This window comes from Nannospalax galili, unplaced genomic scaffold (genome assembly GCF_000622305.1).
Source record: "Nannospalax galili isolate Female #2095 unplaced genomic scaffold, S.galili_v1.0 scaffold95, whole genome shotgun sequence".
Classification (NCBI taxonomy): Eukaryota; Metazoa; Chordata; class Mammalia; order Rodentia; family Spalacidae; genus Nannospalax; species Nannospalax galili.
Window position 1 is genome coordinate 683,636 of NW_008342393.1, and position 17,115 is coordinate 700,750.

The 17,115-nt window shown below is 51.5% G+C and overlaps 1 protein-coding gene across 5 annotated transcripts in view; it reads right to left on the reverse strand.

Moving 5' to 3' along the window:
• Nucleotides 1-17,115, reverse strand: part of Hdac5 (histone deacetylase 5) — a 38,113-nt gene that overhangs the window by 8,870 nt on the left and 12,128 nt on the right. Inside the window, exons 1-10 of one of the 5 annotated variants that reach the window (XM_008838159.2) lie at nucleotides 16,368-16,442; nucleotides 11,699-11,812; nucleotides 4,068-4,327; nucleotides 3,832-3,976; nucleotides 3,616-3,730; nucleotides 3,067-3,197; nucleotides 2,760-2,906; nucleotides 2,559-2,671; nucleotides 2,146-2,277; nucleotides 1,745-1,967 (exon numbers count right to left, since the gene is read on the reverse strand). In XM_008838159.2, coding sequence (XP_008836381.1) covers nucleotides 1,745-1,967; nucleotides 2,146-2,277; nucleotides 2,559-2,671; nucleotides 2,760-2,906; nucleotides 3,067-3,197; nucleotides 3,616-3,730; nucleotides 3,832-3,976; nucleotides 4,068-4,298 — 1,237 coding nt within the window. In that variant the 5' untranslated portion in view covers nucleotides 4,299-4,327; nucleotides 11,699-11,812; nucleotides 16,368-16,442. Of the gene's footprint in view, nucleotides 1-1,744; nucleotides 1,968-2,145; nucleotides 2,278-2,558; nucleotides 2,672-2,759; nucleotides 2,907-3,066; nucleotides 3,198-3,615; nucleotides 3,731-3,831; nucleotides 3,977-4,067; nucleotides 4,328-11,698; nucleotides 11,813-16,367; nucleotides 16,856-17,115 lie in introns of those variants that run through there. The other 4 variants (XM_008838157.2, XM_008838156.2, XM_008838155.3 and 1 more) reach the window with 4 other exon arrangements.

Genomic DNA, 17,115 nt, shown 5'->3' on the forward strand with positions numbered 1-17,115 from the left:
TTTGGTCCCCAGAACCCACATAATGGTAGAAGAAGAGACACAACTCCACAAAGTTGTGTGTGACATCCACACATGCACACATACACATCATACACACACACACACACACACACACACACACACACATATATATATATATATATATATATATATATATATATATATATATGTATCTTGAGCTCAAGAAATGGTTCAATTGGAGAGATGGCTCAGTGGTTGAGAGCACACATTGCTCTTTAAGAGAACCTGGGTTCTCTTCCTAGCATATCAGGCAGCTTACAACCGCTGTAACTTCAGTTCCAGATCTGACACCCTCCTCTGGCCTCTACGGGTACCTGCACACACATGGTGCCCATACTTACACTTGGGCACACACAAATACATTTCTCTCTCTTTCTCTCTCTCTCTCTCTCTCTCTCTCTCTCTCTCTCTCGACAGGGTCTCCCTGTAGCCCCAGCTGGCTTAGAACTTGTCATGCAGTCCAGGCTGGCCTCAATCTCACAGAGTTCCACCTGCCTCTGCCTACCAAGGGATGAAAGGCATGTGCCACCATGCCTGGCAATAAATAAATCTTTTAAAAAAATTTTTATCTTTTTGTATGATATATGTGTGTGTGCATATTCATGTGTGTTAGTGCAGGCATATGCATGCCTGGCATATATATAGAGGTCAGAGGACAATCTAGGGTGTCAGTCCTTGCCTTCCACCTTGTTTGAAACAGGGTTCCTTGCTGTTCACCTATATACACCAGCTGGCCTGCCCATTTCCAGGGATTCTCCTGTCTCTGCCTTCCTTTTTTTTGTGTGTGTGTGGGGGGGGTCTTTTTGAGACAGGGTCTCCTTGTAGCCCCAGCTGTTCTGGAACTCACTGTGTAGACCAGGCTGGCCTTGAACTCACAGAAATCTGCCTGCCTCTGCCTCCCAAGTGTTGGGATTAAAGGTGTGTGCCACCATGCCTAGCCTCTGCCTTCCATCTTACTGTAGGAGTGCTGGGATTACAAACTACTGTGTTTGGCTTTACTTGAGTTCTGGGGATCCAAACTCAAGTCCTCACACTGTGTGGCAAGGACTTAACCCACTGAGCCATCTTCTCAGCTCTCTTTAAAAGTTTTAATGTGGGGGCTGGAGAGATGGCTCAGGGTTAAAGAGCACTGGCTGCTCTTGCACAGGATCTGGGTTCGATTCCCATCACCCACATGGCAACTAACAACTGTCCATTCTGACCTCCACAGGCATTGTACATCACAGGTGCATTTATATACATGCAGGCAATACAATACACTCATGCACATAAAACTAATAAATCAAATATTAATATATGGCTACTAGAAAGCTTTAAGCCAAGTGTGTAGCCAGGCATGGTGGGTCACATCTATAATCCTAGCACTCTGGAGGCTGCTGAGGAATAGGGATTGACATGAGTTTGAGGCCAGCCTGGGCTACATGGTGAGACCCTGCCTCAAAAAATAATCCTAAATAAATAAGAGTATGATTTATACTGTTTCTGCTGGCCCACTCTGCTCTGGAAATGAACTCAGTGACAGCAGCAGGTCCTGTTGAGGACAGTGCCTGGCATATCCTAGGTGCGTAATGATTCCAGAATGTGGAAGAAGTCAGTGATGTTGCTGAGGGTTGCAGCACGGCTGGAGAGTGTCTCTGGCTACTTCTCCCTGACAGCTGGGCCTGACTTTGAGCCATGTTGAGGGCCAAATGCCTTTACCCGGGCACAGCGTCCACCTACTCACCAGCAATGAGGGTGCTCTGTTGCCGCGCCTGTTCTAGCAGCAGCACATGCTGCAGCAGGGAGGCATGTCCATGGGGTGTTGTGTCGCCCTCCAGTGCCACGCCCAGCAGGCAACCAGGGATGGAGGATGTGCTCATGAACTTGCCAGTCAGTGTGCCACCCTGCCGCAGGGACTGAAGGGCCTGCCTCTCAGCCTCCTGCTGTGTCGACAGCTTCGGAGAGGCCTGGCAAGGGGTAGAGGTGATGGTTATAAGGCAGAGGCTCCTATTGCCCCTGTTCTGACAACTTGGACCAGCATTCCTCATGTACCCTCTGCCCATCCATGAGCTCTGGTAGGTGCTAAGCTCCCTTAGGGTCTTGGGAAGGTTAAAGCCCTAGCTGGGATATGAGCCTTGTACTTACGGTGAGGTGTGAGTTGGTGACAGTGACCGTGGCTTGCAGCCCTAGGGAGATGTTGGGCAGAGAAGGAGACGTGTAGAGGCTGAACTGGTTTGGGGAGCTGTCCAGAGGGAGGGCCCGGTGCTGGGGGAGCATCTGGGGAGCAGTCAGGAGAGACAGCCATGAAAGTGGGCAAAGAAGAGATGGCAAAGGAAGGCAACCTGGACCAAGGCCAAAGGGTCTGAATGGTGTCTCACTCCCAACCCTCAGCCCCAAATGGGGCTGACAGAAAGATCAGAGCCCTTCAGGGGCCTGTGGGACAAATCTCTCTTCAAAGCAACAGATCCAGACAAGGACCTTCCATGTGCACAGAGGGGTCGAACACTCAGCAAAGGAGAGGAAACAGACCCCCTACCCCACCTCAAACAGGTCTGTACCTCTGTGGGGATGTTGGGAACTGAGCCAGTAAAGCCGTTCTCAGCGATGGTGCTGTGGGAGCTGTTGGGAGAGCTGGGGCCGGAGCCAGGCGCACTGTTACACACGGACGACACTACAGGAGAAGTGGCTGTCACCTGGGCCTGTTCTGAGCCACCCCTACTCCCAGACCCACAGAATCAGGACATGACAGGAGGTCTTACCCCCAGGCCTTGCGCCTGTAATTTCAACTGCTCTCTTCTTAAAGGTGCTAATAACAGTGCCATCCTTGCGACGCAGGAGGGGACTGCTTCTCCTCTCAGCCACCTTCTGTTTTAGCCTTGAACGGACTTTTAAGTTGGGTTCAGAGGCTAGAGAGAAGGTAGCTGGGCTCAGATTCACACATACACAAATCTGAAGCCAAGCCCACCACACTCAGGGCTGACTCTGAGCAGCAGCCCTGCCCCTTGAACATTCACACATCTACCCCAGGATCCAGATTCCAGGAGGCCCGGCTGGACACTCACGCACCTGTTTTGCGGAGGGGGAAGTCATCACGGCTGTCATAGGGCCCAAGCAAAGGCAGTTTGTAGGAGGGAGGCGTCCCAGGAGGGCCGCTCTGGGGAGGGGAACTCTGGTCCAAAGAAGCATGGTGGGCTCCCCTAGGTATGGAAGCAGATCTAGGTTACCACCAGCCACAGAACCTGCCACCTAATAAGTCAGATTTTTTGCTTTTTTTTTTTGAGACAGGGTTTCATGTAGCCCAGGCTGGCCTCAAACTTGCTATGTAGAACAAAGGATAATCCTAAACTCTTAATACTCCTGTCTTCACCTCCTGAGTGCTACAAATATAAGTGTGTGCCACCATACCCAAATGGCAAGCTAGAGTTATAGAAAGGCCACTGTACATGACAGAAGGACAAGGAACAGATCCTGGTTAAGAGTAAGAAGAGCTAGGGAATCCCATCTCCTAGGACAGGCTACAGAGCCCAAATACGGCAGCAAGGCCCTGAGCCCACCTACAACCAGGCAGCCCCTAGACAGAACCTCTGGCCCACCCTTGCCTCCCAGAGCCTTTACCAGCATTTGGGGTGCTGTGGGAGGGAATGGTTGAGGCCGCCTGGCGTCGGCTCCTTTGACTTTGACAAGAGGAATTCCTGGAGCCTCAGCTTTACCTCAGTGCTGGCAATGGCACCTGCAGGACAAGGCACAGGTGACCTGGGTGCTGGGGGCCCAGACCCACAGCTGGGACAGGACTGGGTGTCGGGGGAAGCAGGTGCTACCCACTGGTCTTACTCTCTTTGCTCTTCTCCTTGTTACGCAGAATGAGCAGCTGCTGCTCCAGTCGCTGCTTCTCCAGCTCCTCTTGTCGCTGCTGCTCCCGCTGCCGCTGCTGCTCCAGCTCCTGCTGCCTCTTAGCTGCCAGCATCTCCTGCTGCTGCTGCAAGGGGATAGGGGCGGTAGGGACGGTGGTGAGCCAGGCCCAGGCGGGGTTGTGGCTCTGGTGGACCCTGCACCCCCCCCTTGCTCACCTTGAGGTGCTTCTGCAGCTGGACTTCATGCTGCCGAGTCAGGTGGTCGTGCTGCTTCTGGAACTCTGCAAACAGGAGCTGCTTCTGCAGCTGCTGCTGCTGCTTGAGCACCAGGAGCTCCTGCTGCAGTTGCTGCTCCCGTAGCGCAGGGTCCATGGAGCCTGCCAGAGACCCCCGAAGCTCCACAGGGCTGGGGCTGCCTCCACCCCCACCCCCCATGGAGCTGGGCATGACTCCTGGCAGCACCGGCTTCACCTCCACTGTGGGCAAAGGAACACAAGGGGTCAGAGGAGCAGACCCAGACCAGACCCTACTAGGCCTTAGGAGGCCAGGGCCCAAGGGACTACCAGGCCAGGTCCGCTAGGCCCAAAGGTGACATTAATCCCTCCACCCATGGATGCTGTCTTCCACTTTCTTTAAATGAGGCTGAAGCTGTGAACTTCACTAAGGAACTATGTAACAGGGCTTCAGGTAGAGTTTGCCCAGCATGCACGAGGCCTCATCCCTAGCACCACAAAGAAAAAAAAAAAATAAAACAAAAAGCATCTATACATGTGTGTGAAGAGCAGCAGCTGGCAGACTGTCAGTATAGGACACTTGATACTGTCATTGACAGTTAACACCACTAGGCATTTTATATGGTTGGCTCATTTAAACTGCACAGTGACGTATGATTTCAGTGCTATTATTACCTCCCTTCACAGATAAAGAAATTGAGGCCAAGAGAGGTTTGAGTAACTTGACCAGACACAGCCAAGTGACTGAAGAACCAGGACATGAATCCAAACCCTATACTTTCACCCACTGTCCTGTATCTTCTCCCCACTGAAGCTTATACTTGAAGAGAAACTGAGGCACAGAGACTAGACTGGCGGCTGGGCCCTCAATAACTGCAGGTCTGTGGGGATCTTCCAGACAGCCTGCCCTCTGACCTTCTCTAATCTCATTCCAGATGGGGCAGATGGGGCAGGAGAGAGAGGAACAGGCATGGGGGGGGTGCTCAAGGAAAGGGGTGCCAGGGACAAGGGGGGGCTGGGAGTCAGCCTGGCTTCCTCTGCTGGATTATCTCCTTTCAACAGTTTTATTGTAATTACCCTGAAAATGCCGCTATATATAGAGTGAGCCAAACAGCAGCTGTGCTGGGGGGAGGGGGGATGAGAGAATGGGCGGGCAGGGAGGAGGTGGGAGGAGGAGACAGGAAAGGAAAGGGAATCAGACAGGAAGAGTGATGGCAGGGGGAGGGCTGGGGCTGAGGCAGGAACCTCAGTCTACAACCTGGGGAGGACCTGCTGGGAAGGGCAAAGTGAGAGGTACCTACTGGGTGGTTCTGAAGCCCAAGTAGACAAGGGGCCAGAGAGCAGAAATGGTTCCAACGCACTTATGAGAAGGCTGGCCCTCGACCTCTTGATCTCTGTGCTCTGCCCTCTGGTCAATGAATGTCACTCCCCACCACTGCACAGCAGTTTCCAGGGCAACTGGGCAAACACCATACCAGCAGGATGCCCAAGCCCAACCCACACCCCACAAAGCCTCCTGAAGCCAGCAGGAAGGGGAAGGCAGGATAGCTGCCTGGGAAGAGGAAGCGAGAAAGGCAAAGCCAGCCCATCTCCTTTACTCTCCACTTCTTCTCCAAAGAAAGCCCTCATTTTCATCACGCTGGCCCAGGGAGGCTACACAGGACTAGGAAGATGCTCCCACTGCAGCTCAGGCAGAGAGAAGACAGGATCCCAATATCCTGATGGCTGCCAGTGCCCAGGCCTCCTCTAAGGCCCACTGCACCAAGCAGGAAGGGAGTGTGGCAATGGGGACTAAAAGAGGGCTCCACATCAAGTCCCTAGGCCTAGATTTCTTTAGGGAACCTGGCACTGAAGGGAGTGGAGGTGGGGGTCACCAGGCCAGGAGTAAGGCCATGCCACCTTCATGCCTAAATATGCCTGGGGAACCCACTAGAGGCAGAGGTGGAAAGGAGAGGGAGTGCCTGGGCAAGATGTCTCTTGGTACCTCCTCCTCCCCAAGCTGAGCATTCCTCAGTGGTTTCCCTGTCAGCCACACTGACGACTCTGTGGCCACCAGGCCAGAGCCACATCTGCAGGAGTGGCCAGATGTGGCCAAAAGGGTGGAGTCACACACACAGGCACATACTCTCTCCAACCCTATCCCAACACCAGGAGGACGGGTGCTTGAAAACCCCTGAGGGGCTTTTTGGTGGAGACCAACTCTAGACCAGGATGAAAAGCAGGGTGACAGCAAAGGAGCCCGTAGCCAGCCTTGAGTCTTCCTAACACCTAAGCTGGCTGGAGGACTGTCAGTTCCTAGGCAAAGCTGACTTGGCCCCTGACACCAATCACTTCACCAATGGGTAGACAGGCTGCAACCTGCTGTTCCCTTAAGTACTGGGATGTTGGGACCAGATGCTAGCCCACCTGCCCAGTAAACAGCAGTGGTTTAAGAGTCTGGCTCCCAGCAGATAACCCTGCCCCAGAGGTTAGAACTGTGGCAGGTAGGACTAACTTCCCTTGCAGGAGCCCTGCAGAGAGCACAGGGGCTAGTAGCTCCCACCACTAGCACTGTGAGATGCCTGGCTCTATGCTGTAGTGAGTGCTGCAGCTCCATTGGTATGCAGGTGCAGGGGCAGCCAGAGGGCTCTGCCACATAGCCTTGCTCCCATGCAAGCAGGAAGCAGGATGAGAATGTTAATTTCTGGCAGCATGCAGCATGGCAAGCTCTGCCAGGTGGTAACCTGGCTCCATTCAAGATGAAAGTCAGGGAAGTGGGAGAACAGGGTCTTCAGAATGCAGTCTGCCTGGCACAGAACCTAGAGCCTGGCTAGCCTGGAACCCCCTTGAGGATCTGTGCCCTCTGTCAGCTTGGCAGGAACCAAGCAGGTGGCAGCAGGTACCATCAAACCAAGCACTGGAAGGGGAAATGGGTGTGTCACGACAGGAAGAGGTTCTTGGCCACTTCCTGGTGGACAGAGTAAGGTTGAAGAACCTTGGGAATGAGGAAAGGGTAGGTCAAGGGGCATGTTCCCTGCCCTGGAGGCTCCTGCTAGCCCCCTGAAAGCCTGGGGAAATGATCACATGAGATTGCAAACCCTGGGATCCTTCTTTCACATATACTACATGAGGTCTCATACTGAAAAGGACTGCAAGAGAACAGAGCCCACAGCTAACACTAGGAACTTCCTATGGAGAGAAATACAAGGGCTTGAAGGACACACCCTGGCCCCTCATCCTGGGGACTCAGACTCTTGCCTTCTTTACAGAGTGGTTGCCTCAAGTGTTCAGGGCTGACCCATACTACTCCCATGGAGAAGCCTTAGTCTGAGCAGTGGAGTGGACAGTGCTATGTATATCCAGTCATCTGAGTGGCCCTGCCCATACCAAGCTCTAACTCAAAAGGTATAGACTTGCCCAGTTCATGCATATAACTAGGCAGTGTTAACACTTTTCTCCATGAACCCCATCAGTCCAGGATGAATCTGCAGCAGATTCTTCAGGCAACATTAAGAAATGGTCAGGTTCCTCAGGAGGAGGTGATGTAAGGGTTGAGGGGGCAACTCTGGGACTACTGGTAGCATAGCCTTACTCTAAGAACAGGGGACAAGCTAAAGGTTGTACATTGTAATCCCAGGTGCTCATAGCCGGGGCGTGGTGGCACACGCCTTTAATCCCAGCACTTGGGAGGCAGAGGCAGGCGGATCTTTGTGAGTTCAAGGCCAGCCTGGTCTACATAGTGAGTTCCAGGACAGCTGGGGCAACAGGGAGACCCTGTATCAAAAAGACCCCCCAAAAAAATCTATTGTACTTGAGGGGGAAAGAAAAATCTTCCATCACATGAATAGCCTGAAAGAATACACGTTCACAAAACCAGCCCTTCAAAGAATACTTGAAGCAATACAGAGAGCAGAATAATCACAGTCAGCTGTGGTGGCTCATGCCAACATTCAGGAAGCGGAGGCAGGAAGATTGCCGTGCATTCCAGGCCAGCCTGGGCTACAGAGTGAAACCCTATCTTTTTTTTTTTTTAATTTATTATTTTTATTTTATGAGTATGAGTGTAATGCCTGCATGTAGGTGGGTGCACCCATGTCATGCAATGCCTGGGGCAGTCAGAAGAAGGCATCTGATTCCCTGGAACTGGAGTTACAGACAGGTGTTAGTTACTGTGCGGGTGCTGGGAATCAAACCCAACCGGTGAAACCCTATCTTTCTTTTGGAGACAGGGTCTCCCTGTAGCCCCAGCTGGCCTGGAACTCACTGTGTAGACCAGGCTGGCATTGAACTCACAGAAATCCACCTGCCTCTGCCCCCCAAGTGCTAGGATTAAAGGTGTGCACCACCACACCCAGTGAAACCCTATCTTAATTAACAACAATAAAAAATATATCGAAAAACTGGGGCTGGAGAGATGGCTCAGTGGTTAAGAGCACTTGCTGTTCTTGCAGCGGACCCAGGTTCAGTTCCCAACACCCATATGGCAGCTAATAGCTGTCCCAAACACCAATTCAGGGGTTATGACACCCTCTCCTGGCCTCTTCAAGCATTGCACAACACAGTCCACTTACATACATGCAGGCAAAACACTCATACACATAAACCAAAACTAGATAAAATATTTATTAAAAATATATACCAAAATTAAAATTATAACAGCAGGTCCAGGCAAAAGGATATTGTCTCTAAGCAGACAAGGGATTATGAGCCACAAGGAACAAGTTTTGGCAGCACCTCTGGGAGCTAAGGTTCAAAGTAAACAGACCCAGCTACCTCAAAACAAGAACAAGGGTAAACCTTGCTCCTGCTCTGAACCCAAAACAAGCCATGCCCTGCCCTCTCCTGGAGACATCACAACTCAGAATCCCCAGGAAACAAACCCTGGCTGGCAGGGAAAGAGTGTCTTTCACTCCACTAGAGGAAACCTGGTACAGACTAGGGTATGGAGTCACCTAGAAGACCCAAGATGCTTAGTACCTATCTCTGAAAGGCCCTGCTCCAGGAGCCACTACTGGAGGAGGTGACCCAAGATAGGGGAGTACTAAATTGAAAGACACTTAGGATAGAAGCAAGGCCTATGCAGACAATCCCTAACTCTGAAGAGTTGCCTTGCCCAGAAGGGACAGGGTGAAAGGATCCTTGAGACCATCTGTTTTCAGTCTCTAGTGACAGGTAAGGAAACAAAGCTTCACTCAGAGGCAAAAGACCCCATAAGCTAAACAGAGCAAAACAGAGGTGCCCTGGCTCCCAGCATGAGGATGCCCCTGAGAACAAATGTGTGTAGCCTAGCTGCACTGTGGAGTGACTTTCCAGAGAACACAGGCAAGCAGCCTACCCAAGAGGTACCCTAGACCTCCTTTGCCAGGCTGGATAGTCAGTGGCTTCTTTAAATGTCCGGTTACCTTATCTGTCTCTTGGAGAATGGGAAAAGACTCCTGCCCCTGTCTTGGCCTTGAAGGACTTTGGAAGGAGGCGGGGAGGGGAACACACTTCACATTCCTCTGTCCATGATGCTGATGACCCCTCCCCACCAAGGATGGTTTCCCATGATCTATTTCTGTGCTCTTACGTGACTAGTGAGGCCGACTGAGGCTCAACAGGTTCTACCACAATTCAGGCAGCATTTCCACATGTGCAGGCTCGGTATGACTCTCACCTAGAATTTGCACAACCTATCAAGCAATGCCAGCTAACACAATCACGTAATGGTTAAGAGTCAAGGCTTTGGAATAAGAAATAGCATAGGGTCAAGGCAGTGCCACTTACTAGCCAAAGCACTAGGCACCTCTCTGTGCTCTGTGCAGGCATTTGCAAAATGGCAGCAAAGCACCTACCTCCCAGGTTGCCAGGCCCAAGAGAATGCATGCTGAAGAGTCTGGCACAAGGCCCGGGAAGATCTCAAGAAGCACCAGTCAGGCCTACTATTAATGGCTCCTGACCATGTATATATACATATGTGTGTGTGTGTGTGTGTGTGTGTGTGTGTGTGTGTACAGGTACACTCATACACATGCAGGCAATGCACTAATACACATAAAACAAAAATAATAAATAAAATAATTGTTTTTTTTGTTTTGCTTTTTAATATTTTATTTATTATTTTATTTTTATGTGTATGACTGTATGAGTCCTCTGCAAGAGCAATCAGTGCTCTAAACCGCTGAGCCATCTTTCCAGTCCCCCAAAAATGGTTTTTTTAAAAAATAGCCAGGCGTGGTGGCGCACGCCTTTAATCCTAGCACTTGGGAGGCAGAGGTAGGCGGATCTCTGAAACAAAAAATAATTAAAGCCAGGCATGGTGGCACACGCCTTTAATCCCAGCACTTGGGAGGCAGAGGCAGGTGGATCTTTGTGAGTTCGAGGCCAGCCTGGTCTACATAGTGAGTTCTAAGATAGCTAGGGCTACAGGGAGACCCTCTTTCAAAAAGATCTAAAAAAAAAAAAATTAATTAAAAAAACAAACCAGCTGGAGAGATGGCTCGACGGTTAAGAACACTGGCTGTTCTTGCAGAAGACCCAGGTTTGAATCCCAGCATCCACATGGCAGCTAACAACTGTCTGTAACTCCAGTTCCAGGGGATCTGACAGCCTCTTCTGTCCTCTGCAGGCATTGCACAACATGGGTGCACTTACATACACACAGGCAATACACGCAGACACATAAAATAAAAATGATAAAATATTTTTAAAAAGGGGCAAAAGAGATGGCTCAGTGGTTAAGAGCACTGACTGCTCTTCCCGGGTTTGAGTCCCAGCACCCACATGGTGGCTATGAACTGTCCTTAACTCCAGTTCCAGAGGAATCCGAAGCCCTCTTCTGACCCCTGCAGCATTGCAGGACATGGGTGCACTCACATACATGCAAGCAATACACTCATACACATAAAATAAAAATAAAATATTTAAAAAAACAAACAGCAGCAGAGCATGATGGCATACATTAGCTCTTGGAAGGCTGAGTGGGACAGGAGGATCCTTCTGAGTTTGAAGCCAGTCAGGGCTACACTGTAGGACTACATAGACCCTATCACAAAAAAAAAAAAAAAAAAAAAAAAAAAAAAAAAAAAAAAAAAAACAAAAAGAATAAGAGTGTATAAAATAAAATGCTTAGAATTACAGAAGGCAACTTCACAGACCACCTGAGTTCTAAGGATACTGTGCTCAGACTCCAGCCACAGGGAGGCTCTCATTCAGACTGTCTGAAGACCATTCTGTGGTCCTGACCCAGCAATGCCCTCTCCATAGTTGCACACAGTGCAAGCTGGAATGATCGGCAACCAGGTACCAAGGTGAGAAAGGAGGTTCTAGTTCTGGGTGCCTCCTCCCTCTGCACTTCTAGATCATCCCACCAGCCTTGCTATCTTCAAGAAGGGCTACTCTGTTCTCTGCAGCTCAGGCTACAGTGATGGAATCTCTTCTGGCCCTCAAAAATATGAGCTGCCACAAAAGAGCACACTTTTTGGTCCCTGCTCTTGGAGCCCCCAGCTCTTAGTTTGAAATTCTCCTGTTTTTGACTTCACTGCACCCCACTAAAGGTGACACCTTTCCCAGAGGCTATTCTATATTCTCCTGGGGCAAGGTGCTGGGAGACCCTCGGCCCCTCCTCCAGCAAGGCAGAAGCAATGTGAAACTAACCTCAGAGACCCTCAGAATGTCAGTAAGCAAAAGGCCCAGGAGCTCGGCAAGTCAACGCCCCCAGCTGCAGGAGGAAAGTGAGGCCAGAGGGGAATGATGCTTGTCCAGAGTCACCTGAAAAGGAGGCAGAGGAGCCAGTGCTTAATCTTGGCTCTCCTGGCTCTCTCTGCCCCTGCCCCATACACAGCAGAAAAGGGAAAGCCTGGAGTTGCTCCCAAATTTAACAAGGAGCCTGATGCTATACTAAAGATCCAGCCATCTAGATGAGCAAACCTGGGTGGCTCCCAAAATATCAGAGCCCAAGGGTGAAGGGGAGAGGTGGGCAAGCGGAGGGAAGGCCCAGAAAGCAGGAAGCAGGCCACAACTCTGAAAAACCTTACAGGGACGCAGAGTCCAGGTGGAGGGCACAAGGTGTCCCCCTCACTGGTGTCTATGGAGTCAATGGCTGATCTTGGGAGGCTAGCTAGAAGATTCCCATCTCCCAGCCATCCCAGGAAATACTTGAGCACAAAGCAGCAGGCAATTAAAAGGCACATTAACCATGCAAAGTCTGCAGCTGTTACTGGGATTGTTCACGCCCACCTGCAGCGGGTGGGATAGCAGGGGCCTCAGGGCAGATCTGTCTCTACCCTCCATGCACAACCCAGGCTAGAGTGTCCCATAAGGCGTCATGCCCACCTGGCCACTTGCCATAATACCCCCACCCCGCTTGAGTTCAGACACCTGCTTCTGGCATTTCAAAACATCCTCTCTCCAGACTGCCAGGCTGCTAGGAATTGGATTTGACTGTCTAGGGTAACAGTCACACACCCTTTGCATAGGTTCTTCTCTCACCAGGGCCTTCTAAGAATGTGAGAGACAGCCCTTATTCTAAGTATGCTCTACATCAGAATCACCAAAGAGTTTAAATGTTGCTCCCTGAGTGGTCCTACAGGCTCAGAACCTGCATCTGAACCCACCCCCTTGGAGATTATGCTGCAATTCAAACTTGGAGAACCACTGTCTCACAATGTCCCCGGACTGCCTGCACTAATTCCTGTTGACAGTCTGACAGCTGTTACAGCTGTGTGTGGACACGGTTAATCTGATTTCCTGTCTGGCAGCTGTGCGGTGGGGAAGGGACAGCTGAGGGTCTCAAAAACAAGAGGGGATGAAGTAGGAGGGTATGGGGGCAGGAGAGGCTATCCATATGAGGTGGCTATCCATATGAGGTGGATGTTTTAACTCTGTTCTTGAGACCTCATCTTTTCTTGAGCCCAAAGCCCTGCAGAGAGAGAGATAATTGGCCAAGTGGTCCCAAGTATTTATAGAAAGCAAAAACTACTCTCAGAAACCCCAGGAACTCCCAGGGACCAGAATGATCCCTACTCTCTAGGAGCACAAATTTTGGAGGCACACAGATAGGCCCACCACAGAAGGTTGTACAGGTTGTATACCATACATGGGCACCCAACTGAAGGGACAAATTAAAATCTAGCCCGTGTTCCAATTGCTAAGCCATATACATTAGTGAGGATATACCCATCTGAACAAAGGGCCATTTTTAAAAGAAATGTGTGCAAAAGCTTGTGTGTGGATTAATAACGGCCCCACACAGAGAGATCTGAGTTCAAATACTAACCCTCATTTATTCTATGATCTTGGGAGAGTTCTTTAACCTCTCCGATTCTTCTCAATTGTAGACTATGGCTATTAATAGCCTTTCTAAAAGAGACCCAGGAAGGAAAGTCCCTGGTACCCTTGTCACCTATATTTCAATGTATTATGATATTAGTTCCCATCCCACTTAAGACTTGCCCTTCCTACCTTCCCAGCATCCCTACCCACCTACACATTCCTGACACATAGCCATGCTCAGAATGGCCTGCAGAGCCTAAATAAGAACACCCAGAGAAAGCCTCAGTTGCAAACCTGAGCCCCATGGGACTTCCCAACAGCCTGAGCATTCCTTCTTGGCACAAGCTAGATTCGTATCTCCCTCTGTGGGTAGAGGAGCCTCCTCTCCCATCCCTTCCCATAGTGTCCAGGCCTCCAAACTGGATTATAGAGGTGCCCACTGTGCACTGGGCAATGATAGGGTAGCTGGACAGAGACACCTATCTGTCAATAGAGACCACCAGTCGCCAAGAGTGGAAGCTGACATTTGCCCCTTGTCCCTTCCTTAAGCAGGAAGAGCAGAGTATTGAACTGATGCTCTGGTTCACCCTTCGGTGCCCACTGTAGCTGTCTCTATTCAGCCAGAGAGCCAAGCCCCAGAATAAAACCCAGGCATCCTGCCAGCAGGCTGGGCCTCCGCCCCCTCATGCAACACTCATTCATCTAGGTGCCACCCACTGTGATAGGTACTGAGTGATGGAAACCAACAAGCTAGCCTGGGAAGCCGAGGCTGCCTCAAAATAGAGTCCCCAAGACTCTTGCTGCTGCAGGGGGCGGGGGTGGCAGCAGCTTGGAAGGCCCCTTTCTTCAAGCGCTTGGGCTGAGAAGGCCAGCAACACCACCCAAGAAAGCACCACTGGATATCTGTTCTTTCCAGTCTTAGCTTTTGCACTCTGGGGACTGCTCAAGAAATTGTGGGAGAGGGTACATGAAGAGAGAAGGGACAGGAGGTGTGAAACACCAGGCTTCCTGGGCCCTCATGGTCATGTTTATCTGGAGTGGATTTTTTTTTAATCCAAAGGTTAAAGTGTTTCTATTTGAAACATCTATTTACATTCCAGAGTCAAAAAAAAAAGAAAGAAAAGAAACAAGGCAGCCAAGCCCCAGGCCTATATCTGTCCCTAGCAGCGTCACAGACACAGCATCAGAACTGCTCAGGGGGAACATTCTTAGCCCTCTCCCAGAGTGGCTGGGGTGACTCACACCTCCCTCCTGCCAGCATGGACTGCACCATGGCTCAGAAGGCCAGGTCGGGGGGATGGAGATCTGGAGAGGGGATGGCTGGGGTATGTCCAGGGACAGGCAAGCCTAGAGAAAGGAAAGAGCAGGCAGGGTCCCAACCTGCAGGCCTGCTGGGGTTTAATTTGAAAGGGAGTGAGTATATAGGAGGAAACTTGGGGCTGGTGCAGAACAGGTGAAAAGAGTGAGAACAGAACCTCCTGAAGGAGATGCTCTACACAGAGATTCCTTTGCTTCCCAGGTGCCCACCTTAATACCCAGAGCCCAGGGTTGGGGAGCAAAAGGCAGGGGCTATTGTTCAATTAGCCCAGGGCAAGAACCAGCCTTCTGGGTTCCTACCCCATAGCAGAGGCCTGGGGTATATACCCTGCAGGGCTTATCTCCAGGGATATACCCTATAAGAGGACACTGAATGGACATCCCTATCCCTGTCCATGCAGACAAAAAATCATGTTCTGAGGATTTCCCAAACCTTCCCAAAACATTCTTCTGACCCTTTCCAATCCCACTGCAACCTCATCCCTGGACAGCACCTCATCCCTGGACAGCTAAGAGACAAATCAGATACCTAGAGAGGAACACAGCTCTCATCTTCTAATTGAAACTTCAGATCCACACCCACATATACATATCCAGAGACAAGGGCTCCAACAGACCTCTCTCTCTCTCTCTCTCTCTCTCTCTCTCTCTCTCTCTCTCTCATTGATGACACCTGACACCAGTCTCTGGCCTCTGCACGCTTGCATACACACACACACACACACACACACCACACACACACACACACACACACACACACACACACACACATCTCTCTTACAAGAGTGCCAAACCAGCCACTGCCAGGAGGGGCCAAGTAGGCACAGATCCAGCAGGTCCCTCCCTGGAGGAAGCATCTTGTGGTGCCGGCCTGGTAGGGACACTGTGCCAGAAGGGTCTGATGCTGCCAACAGGTTCCTGGGAGTGAGGGAAGGAGTGGCCAGCTGGTGGGACCCCACCCCCAGTCAAGAGCCAAGAAAGTTCCTGCAGAAAGGTGGCAAAACTAGGGAGCCTCAAGCTCAGGTAGGGGTCATCAAGCCCGTCAGAGTCATAGTGACACCTCTCCATCCTCAGGAAGTAGGAACAAACCAAGGCCTGGGGAGGGGAGAGATACAGATATGAGGGAGCGATGAGGGAGCTAGGCTCTAAGCACCTAAGACCCTTCAATGTCCCAGCTGCCAGTTTCTGCTCAGCCTTATCCCACCTGTACTAAGCTTCCTCCCTAAGTGTCCATTCTCAGGAGTCTCCTGACCAGGGACTTGCCAAAGTCACTGTACCCTGACCATCTACCCCCAAACCATGCAGAGGAGCTAGGGTACCTTTAATTCCTATAGGTACCCCAGTTACAGCTTCTTCCTCTGCCCAAACCTGGGAAGTAAACAGCCTGGAGACAGGTCACTGACCCACTTCTTCCTCTCTGACCATGATGCCAACTAGGCCAGGATCCTCTAGGAAGCCCTAGCCCCCAGCAACTGAGGCTGACCCTCCTGGAGGCAGAGTCACTGGAAAGATGAGGCAGAGCACAGCTAGGAGGTTGGGTGGAAGGGCAGTTCTGGGCAAGGAGGGAAGGGAGGCCACCCTGGAAAAACAGTTTCTCAACCCTATAGATGTTCAAGAAAGCCCTCAAGAAAGGCCAAAGCAGGACCCCATCAGAGTAAAACTCACAGTGAGATATTCAACCCAAGTATAAGGATGCCCAAGAGCAGAGGGCAGGTGGGGACACAGAGACACTTACCTGCCACGGGGATGCTGTGCAGAGGAGTCCGCGGCAGGATTTCCAAGGATGGTTCCCGGCTTGACATGCCATCTGCTGAGAAACAGGACTCAGTCTCATAGATGGTCTGTAGCATGTCCACAAGCCCCTGAGCCTTGGGCACCAGCAGCATGCCAGGGAGGGGCCGCCAGAGGCGGAAGCCAATGAGGAGAAGGTGGTCAGCAGGGCCAGCAGGCTGCACAGGGATTCCCTCAGGCCACTGCCGCTGGGACCAACAAGGCAGGGAGGTGCCTCATCCGGCCAGGGTGCTATGGAGGCAGCAGGGACTGGGAGACTCTGAAGCTGCAGGCCTGCCCTCCTCTACAGGAGCATGGACCAAGGCCTGTCCAAAGGTCCCAGGACTTGGGCTATGGCTGAGTGCTCAGGGGACAGGAAGGGGAGCTCAGCAGGCAGGCGGGCTCTCTGTGTTCCCTCCCAGAGCCGCGGGTGACAGCTCTGGGCCTGGCTCCCTGCTCCTCCTTCCCGAATGAGCCGCCGGCAGCTGGCAGGAGACTGAAATAGCAGTTGGGGGAGGGCCCTGTCTATAAATAGGTGGAGCATGCTCAGGGAGCCGCCGGCTGGCTGCCAGGAGCCCAGGCCTGGCGGAGGCCCCATGGGGGGGAGGCGCGTTCCACCCTAGGAGGAAGAGCCAGGCAAGGGGGAGGGAACAGGGAAGGCCTGCACTCAGGGCCAAGGCCACAGACCTGGGTGGCCAGAGGTTAGGCTAGAG